The sequence below is a fragment of the Eurytemora carolleeae genome, unplaced genomic scaffold, assembly GCF_000591075.1.
Source record: "Eurytemora carolleeae unplaced genomic scaffold, Eaff_2.0 scaffold231, whole genome shotgun sequence".
Lineage (NCBI taxonomy): Eukaryota > Metazoa > Arthropoda > Copepoda > Calanoida > Temoridae > Eurytemora > Eurytemora carolleeae.
The window spans coordinates 284,571-300,455 of NW_019396122.1; the positions used below are offsets into that span (position 1 = coordinate 284,571).

The 15,885-nt window shown below is 34.7% G+C and overlaps 1 protein-coding gene across 1 annotated transcript; it reads right to left on the bottom strand.

Moving 5' to 3' along the window:
- Positions 1-1,661: 1,661 nt before the first annotated feature.
- On the bottom strand, positions 1,662-15,393 carry LOC111695573 (variable charge X-linked protein 3B-like). The gene is made up of 4 exons (XM_023464941.1): positions 15,338-15,393; positions 11,986-12,158; positions 2,296-2,357; positions 1,662-1,919 (listed from the first exon to the last, which is right to left on the bottom strand). The coding sequence occupies exons 1-4, from the start codon at positions 15,391-15,393 to the stop codon at positions 1,662-1,664; spliced, it is 549 nt and encodes a 182-aa protein (XP_023320709.1).
- Between the last annotated feature and the right edge of the window lie 492 nt (positions 15,394-15,885).

A 15,885-nucleotide genomic window follows, 5' to 3' on the forward strand; every position in this document is an offset into this window, starting at 1 on the left:
ATATATCTATACTAAACCCTACCATGATGCTTGTCTCCATATAGAAACCTTTCTGTTTTCTCAACTCCCTCCAAATTAGTCCCTGCTCCTCCCCCAATCTCATTTTGTTTTCTTTTTTAAACCGTGTTCTAAAACATTACTCATACATTCTTCTAATACAATATTTTCATTATTCAACCATACTTTGTTTTTCCCATTTCTTTTATCTGCTCTCGCCATCCTACTCCCATTCTGACATACCTTTTCTGTTCTCATTATCTTCCCTTTACTCATTATACTTCATCCCCGAATACCTTCTCTGTTCTCATTACCTTCCCTTAAATCATCATACTTCATCCCCAAATACCTTCTCTGTTCTCATTACCTTCCCTTAAAATGCTTGATCCCTTGGCTCTCTAGCGTCCGTCATAAACCTTTAAAGACAACAGTGATTGGGTTGAGATAGTAAACTTAACTATTCTAAAAAGTCTTGTTTATTTTTAGGTTAGGAGAGTATTCAAGGATAAATACATACTCAACCTACATATTTGTTTAGGCAGGGAGGAAAAATATCTAGGTCGTAAACTTACCTCTCCCTCCCTCCCTACTCTTCTAGAGACGTTTTTAATTTAACTCTTCTCATTAGTTTACTTCATATATATATACATAGTCTAGTCTACACTTATTCCTGGAGCTCAGCTCGGAAACCTATTCTCCAGGTTCCCCTGGAATAGTAAACCGTAGATTATAAACTGTAGGTGAGAATTAGATATGAGATATAAGTTAAATACAAATACTGTAAATGAGAATTTTAAAAAGAATTATACCAGTAGTAAAGCGGATATTATAAAGTCAGGGAAATATTGAATATTAAAAGTTAGAAAAATAAACTGTAAATAGTAATTGCATGAGTAAACTGTAAATAATAATTGCATGAGTAAACTGTAGATAATAATTGCATGATTAAACTGTAAATAATAAATGCATGAGTAAACTGTAGATAATAATCGAAAGAGTAAACTGAAGATAATAATTGCAACCCAGTTTACAAGAGTAATATGGAGAACTCCATTTAAAAAATTTAAACGTTAATGTACTACATACATTGCTAACATCATTCAAAGCGATCTGTTTCTAAATATCTTAGAATTTTTATTTATTTTGTTCATCTTCTTTTCTATTTAGTGCATCACTTCTATAGGTTTAGTATATCTCTTCTCCTGTTCAATAGGTTCAGTATATCTCTTCTCCTGTTCTATAGGTTCAGTATATCTTTTCTCCTGTTCAATAGGTTCAGTATATCTCTTCTCCTGATCAATAGGTTCAATATATCTCTTCTCCTGTTCTATAAGTAAAGGACACCTCTTCTCCTGTTCTATAGGTTCAGTATATCTCTTCTCCTGTTCAATAGGTTCAGTATATCTCTTCTCCTGTTCCATAAGTAAAGGACACCTCTTCTCCTGTTCTATAGGTTCAGTGCATCTCTTCTCCCGTTCTATGAGTAAAGGACATCTCTTCTCCTGTTCTATAGGTTCAGTGCATCTCTTCTCCTAGTCTGTACGTAAAGGACATCTCTTATCCTTTTATATAGGTTCAGTATATCTCTTTTCCTGTTCTATAGGTTCAGTATATCTCTTTTCCTGTTCTATATGTTCAGTATATCTCTTCTCCTGTTCTATAAGTTAAGGACATATCTTCTCCTGTTCTATAGGTTCAATATATCTCTTCTCCTGTTCTATAGGTTCAGTATATCTCATCTCCTGTTCTATAGGTACAGTATATCTCTTCTCCTGTTCTATAGGTTCAGTATATCTCTTCTCCTGTTCTATAGGTTTAGTACATCTCTTCTCCTGTTCCATAAGTAAAGGACACCTCTTCTCCTGTTCTATAGGTTCAGTATATCTCTTCTCCTGTTCTATAGGTTCAGAATATCTCTTCTCCTACAATAGGTTCAGTATATCTCTTCTCCTGTTCAATAGGTTCAGTATATCTCTTCTCCTGTATTATAGGTTAAGTGCATCTCTTCTCCTGTTCTATAAGTTCAGTGCATCTCTTCTCCTGTTCTATAAGTAAAGGACATCTCTTCTCCTGTTCTATAGGTTCAGTGCATCTCTTCTCCTGGTCTGTACGTAAAGGACATCTCTTCTCCTGTTCAATAGGTTCAGTATATCTCTTCTCCTGTTCTATAGGTTCAGTGCATCTCTTCTCCTGTTCTATAGGTTAAGGACATATATTCTCCTGTTCTATAGGTTAAGGACATCTCTTCTCCTGTTCTATAGGTACAGTATATCTCTTCTCACATTAAAGAATGTAAACCTCCTCCTGTTTTAAAGATTTAATTTTCTCCTGTTTAACCAGAATATCTCCGAAAAGTGAAACTGAAACATTTTGGTAATTTTATTTTATTAACTCTCTCTGAGTTATTTATATCGCCAGAGGGTTTAACGTTTAGAGCTGCTGGAGCAAAAAAGGTTTGTTTTATGAGAGACTATTTAAGTAATATTCTGCTCCTATACTCGTATCCGTCCTTGTGTTCACCTACGAAGGTTTCACGTCAGTTCCTTATCCATTCCTACAGCTGACAGTTAATTCACAAATCAACAAACACTTCATCCATACATTTATAATTCATCCAGAAACAATTAGTTCATCCAGCAGCAAAAAATAAATCTCATTTTTAAAATTTTATTTTCTAGCCGCAGCGCTCGGACCCTTAATTTGCCCTAGCTAGAAACCTCTTGGAGCCTGCAGTATCTAATAAGGCCTTTAATCTATCCAAAAATAATGTGATAAGGAATGTCTTTCATCTAGAAAAATAATTAAACAAAATACGGTTTCTACTTGTTTATATAAAATCATAGTAGAACAAATGTCATGGCGATTCTTTAAAGTTGTGAACATGATTATAAAATTAATACAATTTTTCATAAAACTTCAAAACTGCTGTAAGTTAAAGTAAATACGCCACCGATTTTAGTCATCCATCCAAATTCTAGTTTCAATTTAACTTAAGTGTTAAAAGTTGTAAAAGTTTTAAAGTTTTCAGGTTATTAGCAATAATTAACACTATAACTTTTGACTAGGTTCATAGTTATTGGATAGAATATAAATATTCAAATCGTTTAGGTTATATAATAAAGATAGAAAGGAACAGAACTTTAAAAGAACTTAAGGTCATAGAATTATTTTATTCTGGAAAAGTTAGATCCTCCAAAATAAAAAGGTTTCTTTGACATTTATAAGTTAAACACGGATTTGTCTCCTGAACATATAGTTCTTCGAGATCAATTAAAATATTCTAAGTTTACAAAGATGATGAAAGGATGCTTAGAATATGGAGGCCGGAGGGATGGATAGAACCAAGATGCGTAGGAGATGAATGATACCTAAGAGAGTAGGATATGGAGGGAAGGATAGAACCAAGATGAGTAGAAGGAGATGAATGATATCTAAGATGAGTAGGATATGGAGGGAAGGATAGAACCAAGATGAGTAGGAGGAGATGAATGATATCTAAGATGAGTAGGATATGGAGGGAAGGATAGAAGGAGATGAATGATATCTAAGATGAGTAGGATATGGAGGGAAGGATAGAACCAAGATGAGTAGGAGATGAATGATATCTAAGAGAGTAGGATATGGAGGGAAGGATAGAACCAAGATGAGTAGGAGATGAATGATATCTAAGATAAGTAGGATATGGAGGGAAGGATAGAACCAAGATGAGTAGGAGATGAATGAAACCTAAGATGAGTATGATATGGAGGGAAGGATAGAACCAAGATGACTAGGAGAGGAATGCTACCAAAGATGAGTAGGATATGGAAGGAAGGATAGAACCAAGATAAGTAGGAGAGGAATGGTACCAAAGATGAGTAGGATATGGAAGGATGGATAGAACCAAGATGAGTAGGAGAAGAATGATATCTAAGATGAGTAGGACATGGAGGGAAGGATAGAACAAAGATGAGTTGGAGAGAATTGCTATTTAAGATGAGTAGGATATGTAGATAAGGATAAAACCAAGGAGAGGAATGATTCCTAAGATGAAGAGGACATGGAAGGATGGATAAAATCAAGATGAGTAGAAGAGAAACGATCATGATACGGAAGATTAATTAGATGGATTGAAGGAGCGCTCAAGGTGTAAAGGGGTGTGTTAACCCAAGCCTGGATAATTGTGTATTATTGAATGCATATTTACGTATATTCAGTAGGGAACCATGTGGCGCTATATGTCTCAATATTGCCCGGAGTAGACTAGGATCAGAACAAATCCGACCTCAAACTCATAATTTCCATTACCACACACACACATACAACTAAACCACTCGGAGCTTGCAACCTGTCCCAGGGTGACAATTCTAGGACGTATTTACATTTTTAATGAAACCATTTCAAACTCAAGATTCTCGGGGGAAATACAAATTTGACTCCGGAACCAATGAGGCCCCCCATCCCTCCCTTCCCTCTCCACCAGGTTTTCTGACAGATCACGCAACCAAATCTAAAATATTTTAACATCAATCCGTCCAATCATTGATTAATTCATAAATACTAAATGTATGCTTTGTTAATAATTCTACCAGCTAATAGTTCCATTTATTCTCACGTCTTCAACCTTTAGATTAATGTATTAATGCGACAATTAAAAATATTTAACTATCGTAAACCTTCAGTTTTAGTTTCGCTTGAGTTCACTCATTCTGAGAGAAGTAGAGGAGAGTCTTTTCGACGCTTCCTGACACGTCCTGTCACTTCTTATCTTTAATTTTTAAACGGTTTAAAGCTTTTTATGGATTATTTAGATTCCTTTATTATAGTTTCCTATTTCCCGGGATCATGGTCAAGATTCAATGAATAAATACGCAATTACAATTTGTTGAAGAATGCGCTCTACTAATTCTTGCGTACAAAAACAATAACACTAATAATATCAATAATAATATCAATAATAATAACAATTTATTTACGAAGATAATGAAGTTTCTGGATTATCTATAATGGAATATAAATATGGGTGTGTGTATAATATTAACTTGGTTGAACAATAACATGAAGAATACAAGGATCGGAGAAATTATGTTGAGAATGTGAAGTGTGGAATGGTTTAGAATGATAGGTTCGTGTTGCCCGGAGACTGATATACTCCAGAGTAGAATGATTACATTGTGTGGTTGGTAATGAGTCTCTGCACCTCTGGTTACATAACTAATTGGTTCAACACGTAGTTCAGACTTGGATACAGTTCCAGGCCTGGACACGGATCCAGACATAGGATACAGTTCCAGACCTAGGATAAAGTTCCAGACCTGGATACAGTTACAGTTTCAGACCTGGATACAGTTCCAGACCTGGATACAGTTCCAGACCTGGATACAGTTAAAAACCTGGAAACAGTTCAAAACCTGGATACAGTTCAAAACCTGGATACAGTTAAAACCTGGATACAGTTCCAGACCTGGATACAGTTCCAGATCTAGGATACAGTTCCGGACCTGGATACAGTTCCGGACCTGAATACAGTTCCAGACCTGGATACAGTTTCAGAACTATGATACAGTTCCAGACCTAGAAACAGTTTGAAACCTGGATACAATTCAAAACCTAGGATACAATTCCAGAACTAAGATACAGTTCCAGACCTGAATACAGTTCCAGACCTGGATGCAGTTCCAGACCTGGATACAGTTCCAGACCTAGGATAAAGTTCAAAACCTAGGATACAGTTCCAGACATAGGATACAGTTTCAGACCTTAGATACAGTTCCAGACCTAGGATACAGTTTCAGACCTAGGATACAGTTTCAGACCTAGAATACAGTTCCAGACCTAGGATACAGTTCCAGGCATTGATACAGTTAAAACCTAAGACACAGTTCCAGACCTGGGTTACAGTTCAAAATTCTGGAATACAGCTCCAGACCTAGGTTACAGTTCCAGACCTAGGACACAGTCCCAGACCTGGATACAGTTCCAGACCTAGGATAAAGTTCCAAGCTTATTTTATAGTTTCATACATGGTATTCAGTTCCAGACATAGGATATAGTTCCCTTTCTAGGATACAGTTCCAGGCCTGGATACAGTTCCAGACCTAGGATACAGTTCCAGGCCTGGATACAGTTCCAGACCTAGGATATAGTTCCAGACTTAGGATACAATTCCAGACCTAAGATATAGTTCCAGACCTAGGATATAGTTCCAGACTTAGGATATAGTTCCAGACATTGAATACAGTTCCAGACCTAGGATACAGTTCCAGACCTGAATACAGTTCCAGACCTGGATACAGTTCCAGACCTGGATACAGTTCCAGACCTGGATACAGTTTCAGACCTCGTATATAGTTTCAGACCTAGGATACAGATCCAGACCTGGATACAGTTTCAAACCTCGTATACAGTTTCAGACCTAGAATACAGTTCTAGACCTGGATACAGTTACAGACCTCGTATATAGTTTCAGACCTAGGATACAGTTCCAGACGTGAATACAGATCCAGACCTGGATACAGTTTCAAACCTCGTATACAGTTCCAGACCTGGATACAGTTCCAGACCTGGATACAGTTTCAGATCTCGTATGCAGTTTCAGACCTAGGATACAGATCCAGACCTGGACACAGTTTCAAACCTCGTATACAGTTTCAGACCTAGAATACAGTTCTAGACCTGGATACAGTTTCAGACCTCGTATATAGTTTCAGACCTAGGATACAGATCCAGACCTGGATACAGTTTAAAATGTAAGATCCAGTGATACTCTAATTTTTATTAAGCAAAGGGGTCCAGACCAAACAGTTACCTGAATTTTGGGGATAATTTTCCAGGGATGAGAAGTTTGTATTACTGTATGAAGGATAAATGGAACGTAATTAAACAATTCTAAACCTGGACTCCAGGTTATTAGACGGAGCAATTTAATACTTGGTTGTATAGTTTACAATGAATGATCTTATCTCCAGGTCCCATGTAAACTAGGACGGTTGAATGGAGAAGGTTTCCATGTTCACGTGAACAGGTTTATTATATGCAATACAGAAGTAGGACCTGACAGCCTTGATGCTTTATTTCTCCGATCTTATCTTTGATCCAACACCCAGATATTAGACAAGAAGGAATTGGCAAACACACTGCCGACACTTCAGGTCCTTCAGGAGCAAGAGGATGTTTTATTAAATATACTATCATTTATCTCAACACATACGTATTAAATGCATTGTATATCCAAATATACTTTCTAACTGAGTTCCATCAAGTTTTTTCGATGCAGTCTCGACTTTCCACCAACAGGGGAATAGTTAAAGTATTTATTTATACATGTACTGCTAATGAGGGTTGGGTGGCTCATATCTAAGGATCTCAGTATGCAAAAATCCAATAAACTAAGGACAAAGGTTTGCTCCACATTCTCTGGATGCTTTAATTGATGGGTTGAAGTTTAAAAGAAAGGTTAGACAAAAAGTTTATGTATCGGAGAAGCCGAAGAGATTAGGTTCAGATTATCATCTGACGTTGGATCAAACCGAGTTTGTTTAACAAGGCTTTAAGGACACAACATGAGCAGCTGGTTTTAAAACCTAGTTTGATATCTTAAAAAATACTGTTTATCATGAAAGTAATTTACGGGAACAAAAGACTGAATCTGTTACGCATCGAGTTGTGCAATTCTGCTTGCAGCTAATCTTTGATTAATATATATTCGTTCATGCATTTTTCATTCTTCTAAGTTTACGAATTGTTATCGCAAAAAGTGCAATTTTGCCCATTGCGAGGTTGTTATTACATAGATATATTACATAGATATATTGCGAGGTTGTTATTACATTGTTTTAGCAGTAGTTTCAGAATTTAAATTTTTCCTCTCAAAACAAAGTGTTCTAGAAAAAATTAAATATAGAACCAAGATCTGATTTATGAATATTAGTGTCCGACGGAAAATATTGCGTCTTTGGATATTAAAAAGCATTTTAAATAGAATTCCTGCGACAAAAATAATTTTTAAAAAATATTAATCTCGCTAGTTTTAAGGGCGTATGCAAAAGTTATTAAAATGTTTTAATCCCTGTATTCGCACAGTGCAGTCATAAACTTCATTTTTATAAGATGCTCTAAACTTACATTGTGTCGAAACTTGTTTAATGAGATGGTTAAAAATAACAAAGATGATTTACGATTTAGATAAGTTTATTGTTTAGGTAAACATCAAAGAATCTACTATTGTCAATGTAATATCTTCTCAGTCACAGTATTGTTTTTTTTTCTTCTTTTTTCAGTCTAATCGAATTATTTGAAACCTAATACATAATTCTAAATCTGATACATAATCGTCATCGCTACCCATAGATTTTTGGTGGCTTTCACTATTTTCATCAAACATTTTTCACATGACCCTAGTGAGTTAAATGCGAATAATATTGCTATAAAAAGCAAAACCATGGATTTTAAGTGATGGTACTCAACAGTGTGCGACTGTAAAAAAGACAAGAAGATGTACATATTTTCTTCTTTATTCTATTATTTGATTTTTTTATTCTATGATTTGATTTATTTATACAGATATATACTGTATTCTCAGTATTCTAATTGAACCAGTATTAGATAAAATTTTAACGTCTAATTATTACTGTGTTTTATATTTGCACAATTTTTGCGTCAAATACGAACATATCCAGCGTTGGTTGGCAATACGTACCATGAAATTGCACAAATAATTATTGATAGATAGAGGATTATACACAAAAGATGATAAAATTATTTATTGTTATTTCGAGGATTTGTTATAATTGCCTTTCCTAATAAAGTTAACTGTTAATTGACGAATTTGAATTATCGCCTTAATTCTATCTAACCGGCTTTTAATTGCAACTTTCATGATACTAATAACATCAATTTTTGAAAATTCCAAGATTTCTATGTTTGGTTTCTGTAGAAACTAAGAATTTTATCTTGAAATGATATTTTTAAAGAAACTCTAAACTTTTATCCTCATATCTTTGAAACCTGATCATGTAGTAGACCTTTTAGATTTTAAACTATGAATTAAATGGTCAAATTTTGCCATATCAAAGAATTACAACACCAAGTTGCAAAAATATAGAGATTCGAAACTAAGAATCTGAGGCAAGTATTCAGTTTCTATGTAAAGTTCAGGATTCGAAACTAAGAATCTAAGGCAAGTATTCAGTTTCTATGTAAAGTTCAGGATTCGAAACTAAGAATCTAAGGCAAGTATTCAGTTTCTATGTAAAGTTCAGNAGGAAAGTGTAAGAATATCAGCTGAACAGGAGGAAAGTGTAAGAATATCAGCTGAACAGAAGGAAAGTGGAAGGATATCAGTTGAACAGCAGGAAAGTGTAAGAATATCAGCTGAACAGGAGGAAAGTGTAAGAATATCAGCTGAACAGAAGGAAAGTGGAAGGATATCAGTTGAACAGCAGGAAAGTGTAAGAATACCAGCTGAACAGGAGGAAAGTGTAAGAATATCAGCTGAACAGAAGGAAAGATGCATACTGAACAAGAAGTAAAACAATAAAGCTATTCACCGAGGAGAAGGAAAAAGTAAGATAACATGTTGAAAAAAATACAATGAATACACGACAACAAGAAAGAATGAGAAAGGTTTAAACAAGAAATAGAGTTGATCAGGATTTATGCTTAATAGGAGAAAAAGTAAGGATATTTCAAAATCGAAGAGTAACAGGATATTATGACAAAAAAAGAAATACTTTTTTTGGGGCAAATATTATGAGAAACATTTATAAACCATTATTCATATGTTTCTAACAGCTGTGTTGTATAAGAAATCAATATATCATTATTCAACTAAAAATATGAACCTCTCATTATTGCATTGTATTCAAGGTTCACATGTTTATGTGTACACATATTATTTACACAAGAATCTCACAATATTTCGATTGATTGTCCATACCTTGAATTATTTACTATTCAGTAGTTCTCCTATTCTCCCCTAGGAGGATTAGTCCCCCCCTGGCACCCTATTGTACTCCGGGTCGTTTAGTAAACTATAAATATGAAAAATTATGTCACGTCTTCAGAATTCTGTTTAGAAGTATAGCTCCTGGCCAGACACACATGTCGTTCTAGATTCTCTGGATTTCTCTCATCAAGGAAACCTTATTGTACCCAGGGATGCTCAAGGCCAACCTTTTCCTAAATTGATTATTGTAATTCTAATAAATGATATCAAAGCTGAGTAAGCAATGTGAAATGGTTCTAAATGGTTTTGCTCCTGGTTCAACAATACCTTGGTATGTACAATTCAGTTAATATACAAACATTTAAAGAACACAATACAGAGGTTCACTTGTCACTTGTTTGGAGACTGTGCTACAGGTTTGAGTGGAGCATAGTGCAAGTCCTAAGTGGTCTTGTTTACCGGGTTTTAAAAGTTCTCATGTTTTAAACAAAATATTAGAATGTATTTATTAACTAAAATCTTTCTGGGTACCATTCCAATTTTTTGGTTTTATACATTCTGTTATAGCTGGTTTATAAATTGTACTTTTACATGTATGTTTATATAGGTTCTATACTATTTCTAGGTTTATGAACTGTATCTAGGTTCTATACTATTTCTAGGTTTATGAACTGTATGTAGGTTCTTTACCAGTTCTAGGATTATTAACTGTATGTGGGTTCTCTACTAGGTCTAGGATTATTAAATGTATGTAGGTTCTATACCAGTTCTAGGTTTATTAACTGTATGTAGGTTCTTTACCACTTCTAGGATTATTAACTGTATGTAGGTTCTCTACTAGGTCTAGGATTATTAACTGTATGTAGGTTCTATACCAGTTCTAGGTTTATTAACTGTATGTAGGTTCTATACTAGGTCTAGGTTTGTTAACTGTATGTAGGTTCTTTACTAGTTCTAGGTTTATTAACTGTATGTATGTCCTCTACTAGGTCTAGGATTATTAACTGTATGTAGGTTCTCTATTAGGTCTAGGATTATTAATTGTATGTAGGTTCTCTACTAGGTCTAGATTTATGAACTGTATGTAGGTTCTATACTAGGTCTAGGTTTATGAACTGTATGTAGGTTCTATACTAGGTCTAGGATTATTAACTGTATGTAGGTTCTCTACTAGGTCTAGGATTATTAACTGTATGTAGGTTCTATACCAGTTCTAGGTTTATGAACTGTATGTAGGTTCTCAACATTTCTAGGTTTATGAACTGTATGTAGGTTCTATACCAGTTCTAGGATTATTAATTGTATGTAGGTTCTCTACTAGGTTTATGTTTATGAGCTATATGTAGGTTCTATACCAGTTCTAGGATTATTAATTGTATGTAGGTTCTCTACTAGGTTTAGGTTTATGAGCTATATGTAGGTTCTTTACTAGTTCTAGGTTTATAAACTGAATGTAGGTTCTATACCAGATATAGGTTTATGAACTGTATGTAGGTTCTCTACTAGATCTAGGTTTATGAGCTGTATGTAGGTTCTTTACTAGTTCTAGGTTTATATAATTGTATATGTAAAATGTATATATAAATATGTTGTTCCATATATATTTTTAGAAATGCAATATTTTCAATTTCAGTGGCATTTGGTTTCTCCAGGCCCATGTTTTACCAGTTGGTACTCTGTTTTAATCTCCTGTAAATAATTAGACCTGACATAAATAAGAAAATATCATAATTAATTTTTTACGAAACTAATTTTATTCCACTGCACATACTGGACCATCATACGTCAGACATATTATAGGGAATGTTGGTTTAGACGAGGTAGGAAGGACGAGACCACCCGGAGAGTGAGACCTGGAACCTTTAACATCCTTAATCTTACTTTCCTACCTTTCTTCTGGGTTGGACACAAGGAGTATAGAATACCATGGAGATGGATTCCACCCGTTCCGTAGACTGATACTCTTTTTGGAAAAAGTTCTTTAAAAGTCGTCTTTTTTAATTGTGGTTTTTGACATGTTACTACATTGAATAAACCCGACTTTTTAAATTTAAAAATATTACCTTTTTGAGAGAGAGAACGGTTCGACTCCTGCTCCATGGTATTCCATACCTTTTGGTTGGACATGAGTTTGGGTAAAGAATGATGAGACTGTATATCTCCGTGTTGTGGGGTATACCCTGATACAAGGAGAGGATTGTAGGTTGTGAGAACAAGAGCGTGGTTGTGGTAAACACTAAACCACACAATGCTACAATATACTATTCTATACTTCAGGTTCAAACCCGGGAGCCTTCTCCCTTCAATCTATTCTATTGTTTCTTCTTCACGGAAACAACCCCGTCTTTCGCTCCTACTCCTACTCATACATTAGGACTCACACTTTACTACTTCTCTACTCCACTTTCTCTCTACTCCTACACTACTAGTCTACCCTCTGTATTCTCTACTCCTAATCTACTAGTGTACACTCTGTATTCTCTACTCCTTCTCTACTAGTGTACACTCTGTATTCTCTACTCCTACTCTACTAGTGTACACCCTGTATTCTCTACTCCTACTCTACTAGTGTACACTCTGTATTCTCTACTCCTACTCTGCTAGACAACCCTCTGTATTCTCTACTCCTACTCTACTAGTCTACCCTATTCTCTACTCCTACTCTCCTAGTCTACCCTCCGTATTCTTTACTCCTACTCTCCTAGTCTACCCTATTATCTACTCCTACTACCCTCTGTATTCTCTAATCCTACTCTCCTAGTCTACCCTTTGTATTCTCTACTCCTACTCTGCTAGACTACCCTCTGTATTCTCTACTCCTACTCTGCTAGTCTACTCTCTGTATTCTCTACTCCTACTCTACTTGACTACCCTCTGTTTTCTCTTCTCCTACTCTACTAGAGTACCCTCTGTATTCTCTACTCCTACTCTACTAGTCTACCCTCTGTATTCTCCACTCCTACTCTGCTAGTCTACCCTCTGTAAATTCTATACTCCTACTCTACTAGTCAACCATCTGTATTCTCTACTTCTACTCTACTAGTCTACCCTCTGTATTCTCTACTCCTACTCTCCTAGTCTACTCTATTCTCTGCTCCTACTCTCCTAGTCTACTATTCTCTACTCCTACTCTACTTGTCTACCCCTGCCCTCTAGAGCTGTATATCCTGGAACTAATATGGAGTTGGAACTGCGCTGAATTGACCCTGATAATAATGGACATTTTGCAGGCAAAAACCAGCCCACCCAAATATCTAGGAAAGAGCAGCGGCAGTAAACAATAGAAATGAAATATTCCTTAATTGTATCCTATCTTCAAGTCTATTACACTAGAGCTTAGTCTCACGTGAGAAACTAGAAACCATCTTAAAATCGCTGCTCAGAGCGTCAGAAACCTAAATGTGAAACCATTTTCACAACGTTTTTGTCAGAAATCAAACCTTTCCTTAACCTGTTTCGTTGGTTCAACAGCATTAATCAGCTTCAAATCTTTGCATCCATCTTTAAAAAAATTTGCTTGTCTGTCTGACTGGTTGTATACAATAAAGTCAAAACGGCTGAACAGATAGGGACCAATTTTTTTTGGCAATTCGCATAATCCAATATTTATTGGCCATGAAATTTGAAAGAAAAATTAGGAAAAAAATGTTGACGTTTATTATTTTCGTAAATTCACTAATTTAAACAGAAAATTTTCATAACGTTAAAAATACTGACTTTAAAAGCAACAGTTAAAAGAAAAATTGCTAATAGGAAAGGGTGCAGGAAGCGCCCTAAAAGTCTAGTGTCATTATAAGTCTACATCTATTCATCCCTGTTTTCCTTGATGATCTCACCTAAGAACATAAAATTAGAAACCTGTCTCCTGACCGAACCAAAGATTTCAAATAAAATTAAACTTGCAAATATATTTCATCAGATTAAATTTAAGAACTTAAATATCGAACCTATTTTAAAAACACAATAAAGAAAAGACTTTAACGGAAAGTAAGACAAAATCGTTTTTTGCCAGTATAAAATTGAAGGAAACTAAGATTAGAGGTAACTTTAACGAAAGATAAACCAACATCGTATATTAAAATTAGGTTGGACCTTCTAACTTAGTAATCTAATCAGAAACAACCAATGTAGCAACGAACTTGAAATATAAAGTAAAGCCCATCTGTTAGCAATAGCTTAAGGCATAACTTGAAGGTAAATAAAGCTTGGACTGTTCCAGAGAATTATCCATATTACAAATGTATTTCCTCATTTCTGGATAAATTATTTAATTGGTTTCACATTCTTGACTTGATCTTTAGAATCTATGGGATTATCAAATGTAATGACGGTTTAATCAAAGAGTGCCATAAAAGATTTTCCGATAGCATTGAAACCTCTTTATAATAATTGATGTCGAAAATATTGTACTATTTGTTTCTGGAAAGCATATTCTGTTTTAATATCCTCTGGAAAGGAATTGAGTTTTTGCCAAATCCTCAAATTTTTTATTTCTATAGCTCTGCAACCAGTTGGTATAAACCTTTGATATTTCAAACATAGATTATTTGATCTAACAGAATTAATAGTTTGAAATATCTAAGGTCTACGACATTGGGTTGCCAAGATATAGGGATAAGAATATTTAAGTTTGTGGCAAAAACTCAGTTCCTTTCTTTCCAGGTTTAGTGTATTATCAGTATGTATGGCACTATGTAATTACAAGATCATAACAATAACCGCCCCGTAGCATAATTTTACTGTCTAATTTTTTACTTCTTTAATCAAAAATTACGCTTAACAGTTTTCTAAAACTATGCAAAGTTTAAATTAGAGCCATAATTCTCAATAAGGAATTGAGTCTTTGCAACAAATCCCAATTTTCTGATACCTATACATCTACAACCAAATTATGTAAACCTTAGATATTTCAAACGTTGATTGTTTGATATAACAGAAGTCATAGTTTGAATTATCTAAGGTCTACAACATTGGGTGGTTAAGATATTGGGATTTAAAAACCAGAGTTTGTGGCAAAGACTCAATTTCTTTGGCCTATGTTCATACTGGAAAGCTTGTAAACTAAATGTGCTTACAAAACAATATACTCAAGCAAGAATGGAAATAAAAAATGTATGTGCGCAAGTCCTGTTTTCTTTTAAATTCCTCTTACAACGTGCTTAGGCCAATAAAATATAAAAAGGAAAACGCCTCCAACTCTTGAATGTTGCCAAAATAGTTTCGCATTTAGTTGTTCAGTTAAATTGCATTGCAAAGAGCATTGTTACTTACAGATACATTTTCTATATTTTTGTAAAAAGTTTATAGTGTTGGTAAAACAATTTGATTAATTTAAAGGGAGTGTTTTGCGAAAAATTAAAGGAGATATTGGTAGAATCCGAATCAATCATATTTTTGTGAATTCCGTGAATTTACCGGACTTCTCCGTTCTTAGCGTTAAGCGTGTTCAACCATTTTCCTCTTTCAGACATTGTAGATAGAAGTAAAGGAATTGAGTCTTTGCCACAAACTCAAATTTTCTAATCACTATATCTTTGCAACCTAATGTTGTAAACCTTTGATATTTCAAACTTGGATTAATTGATCTAACAGAATTTATACTTTGAAATTTCTAGGGTCCCCGACATTGAGTTGTAAAGATAAAGAGATCAGTAAATCAGAGTTTGCGGCAAAGATTCAATTCCTTAGTAGCGATCTAATCTAATTTTGATTCGGATTCGGATCCTTTACCCAATTTAATTTTCCTTGAACACTCCCTTTAGGATTGTAAGAACAACGGGAATAAGTTACTTTAGCAAAAAGCTACTCTCAAAGCAACTTTAATGGTTTTTTAAAATTTCAATTTATTATCTTTTTGGATATTTATGTAATAAGTCCAATAGATCCCCCAGGTCTTATCTGAACCATGTCATATGTTACCATGAACCATATGCTGGGCCCTATACCAGTAGATAATTAAATCA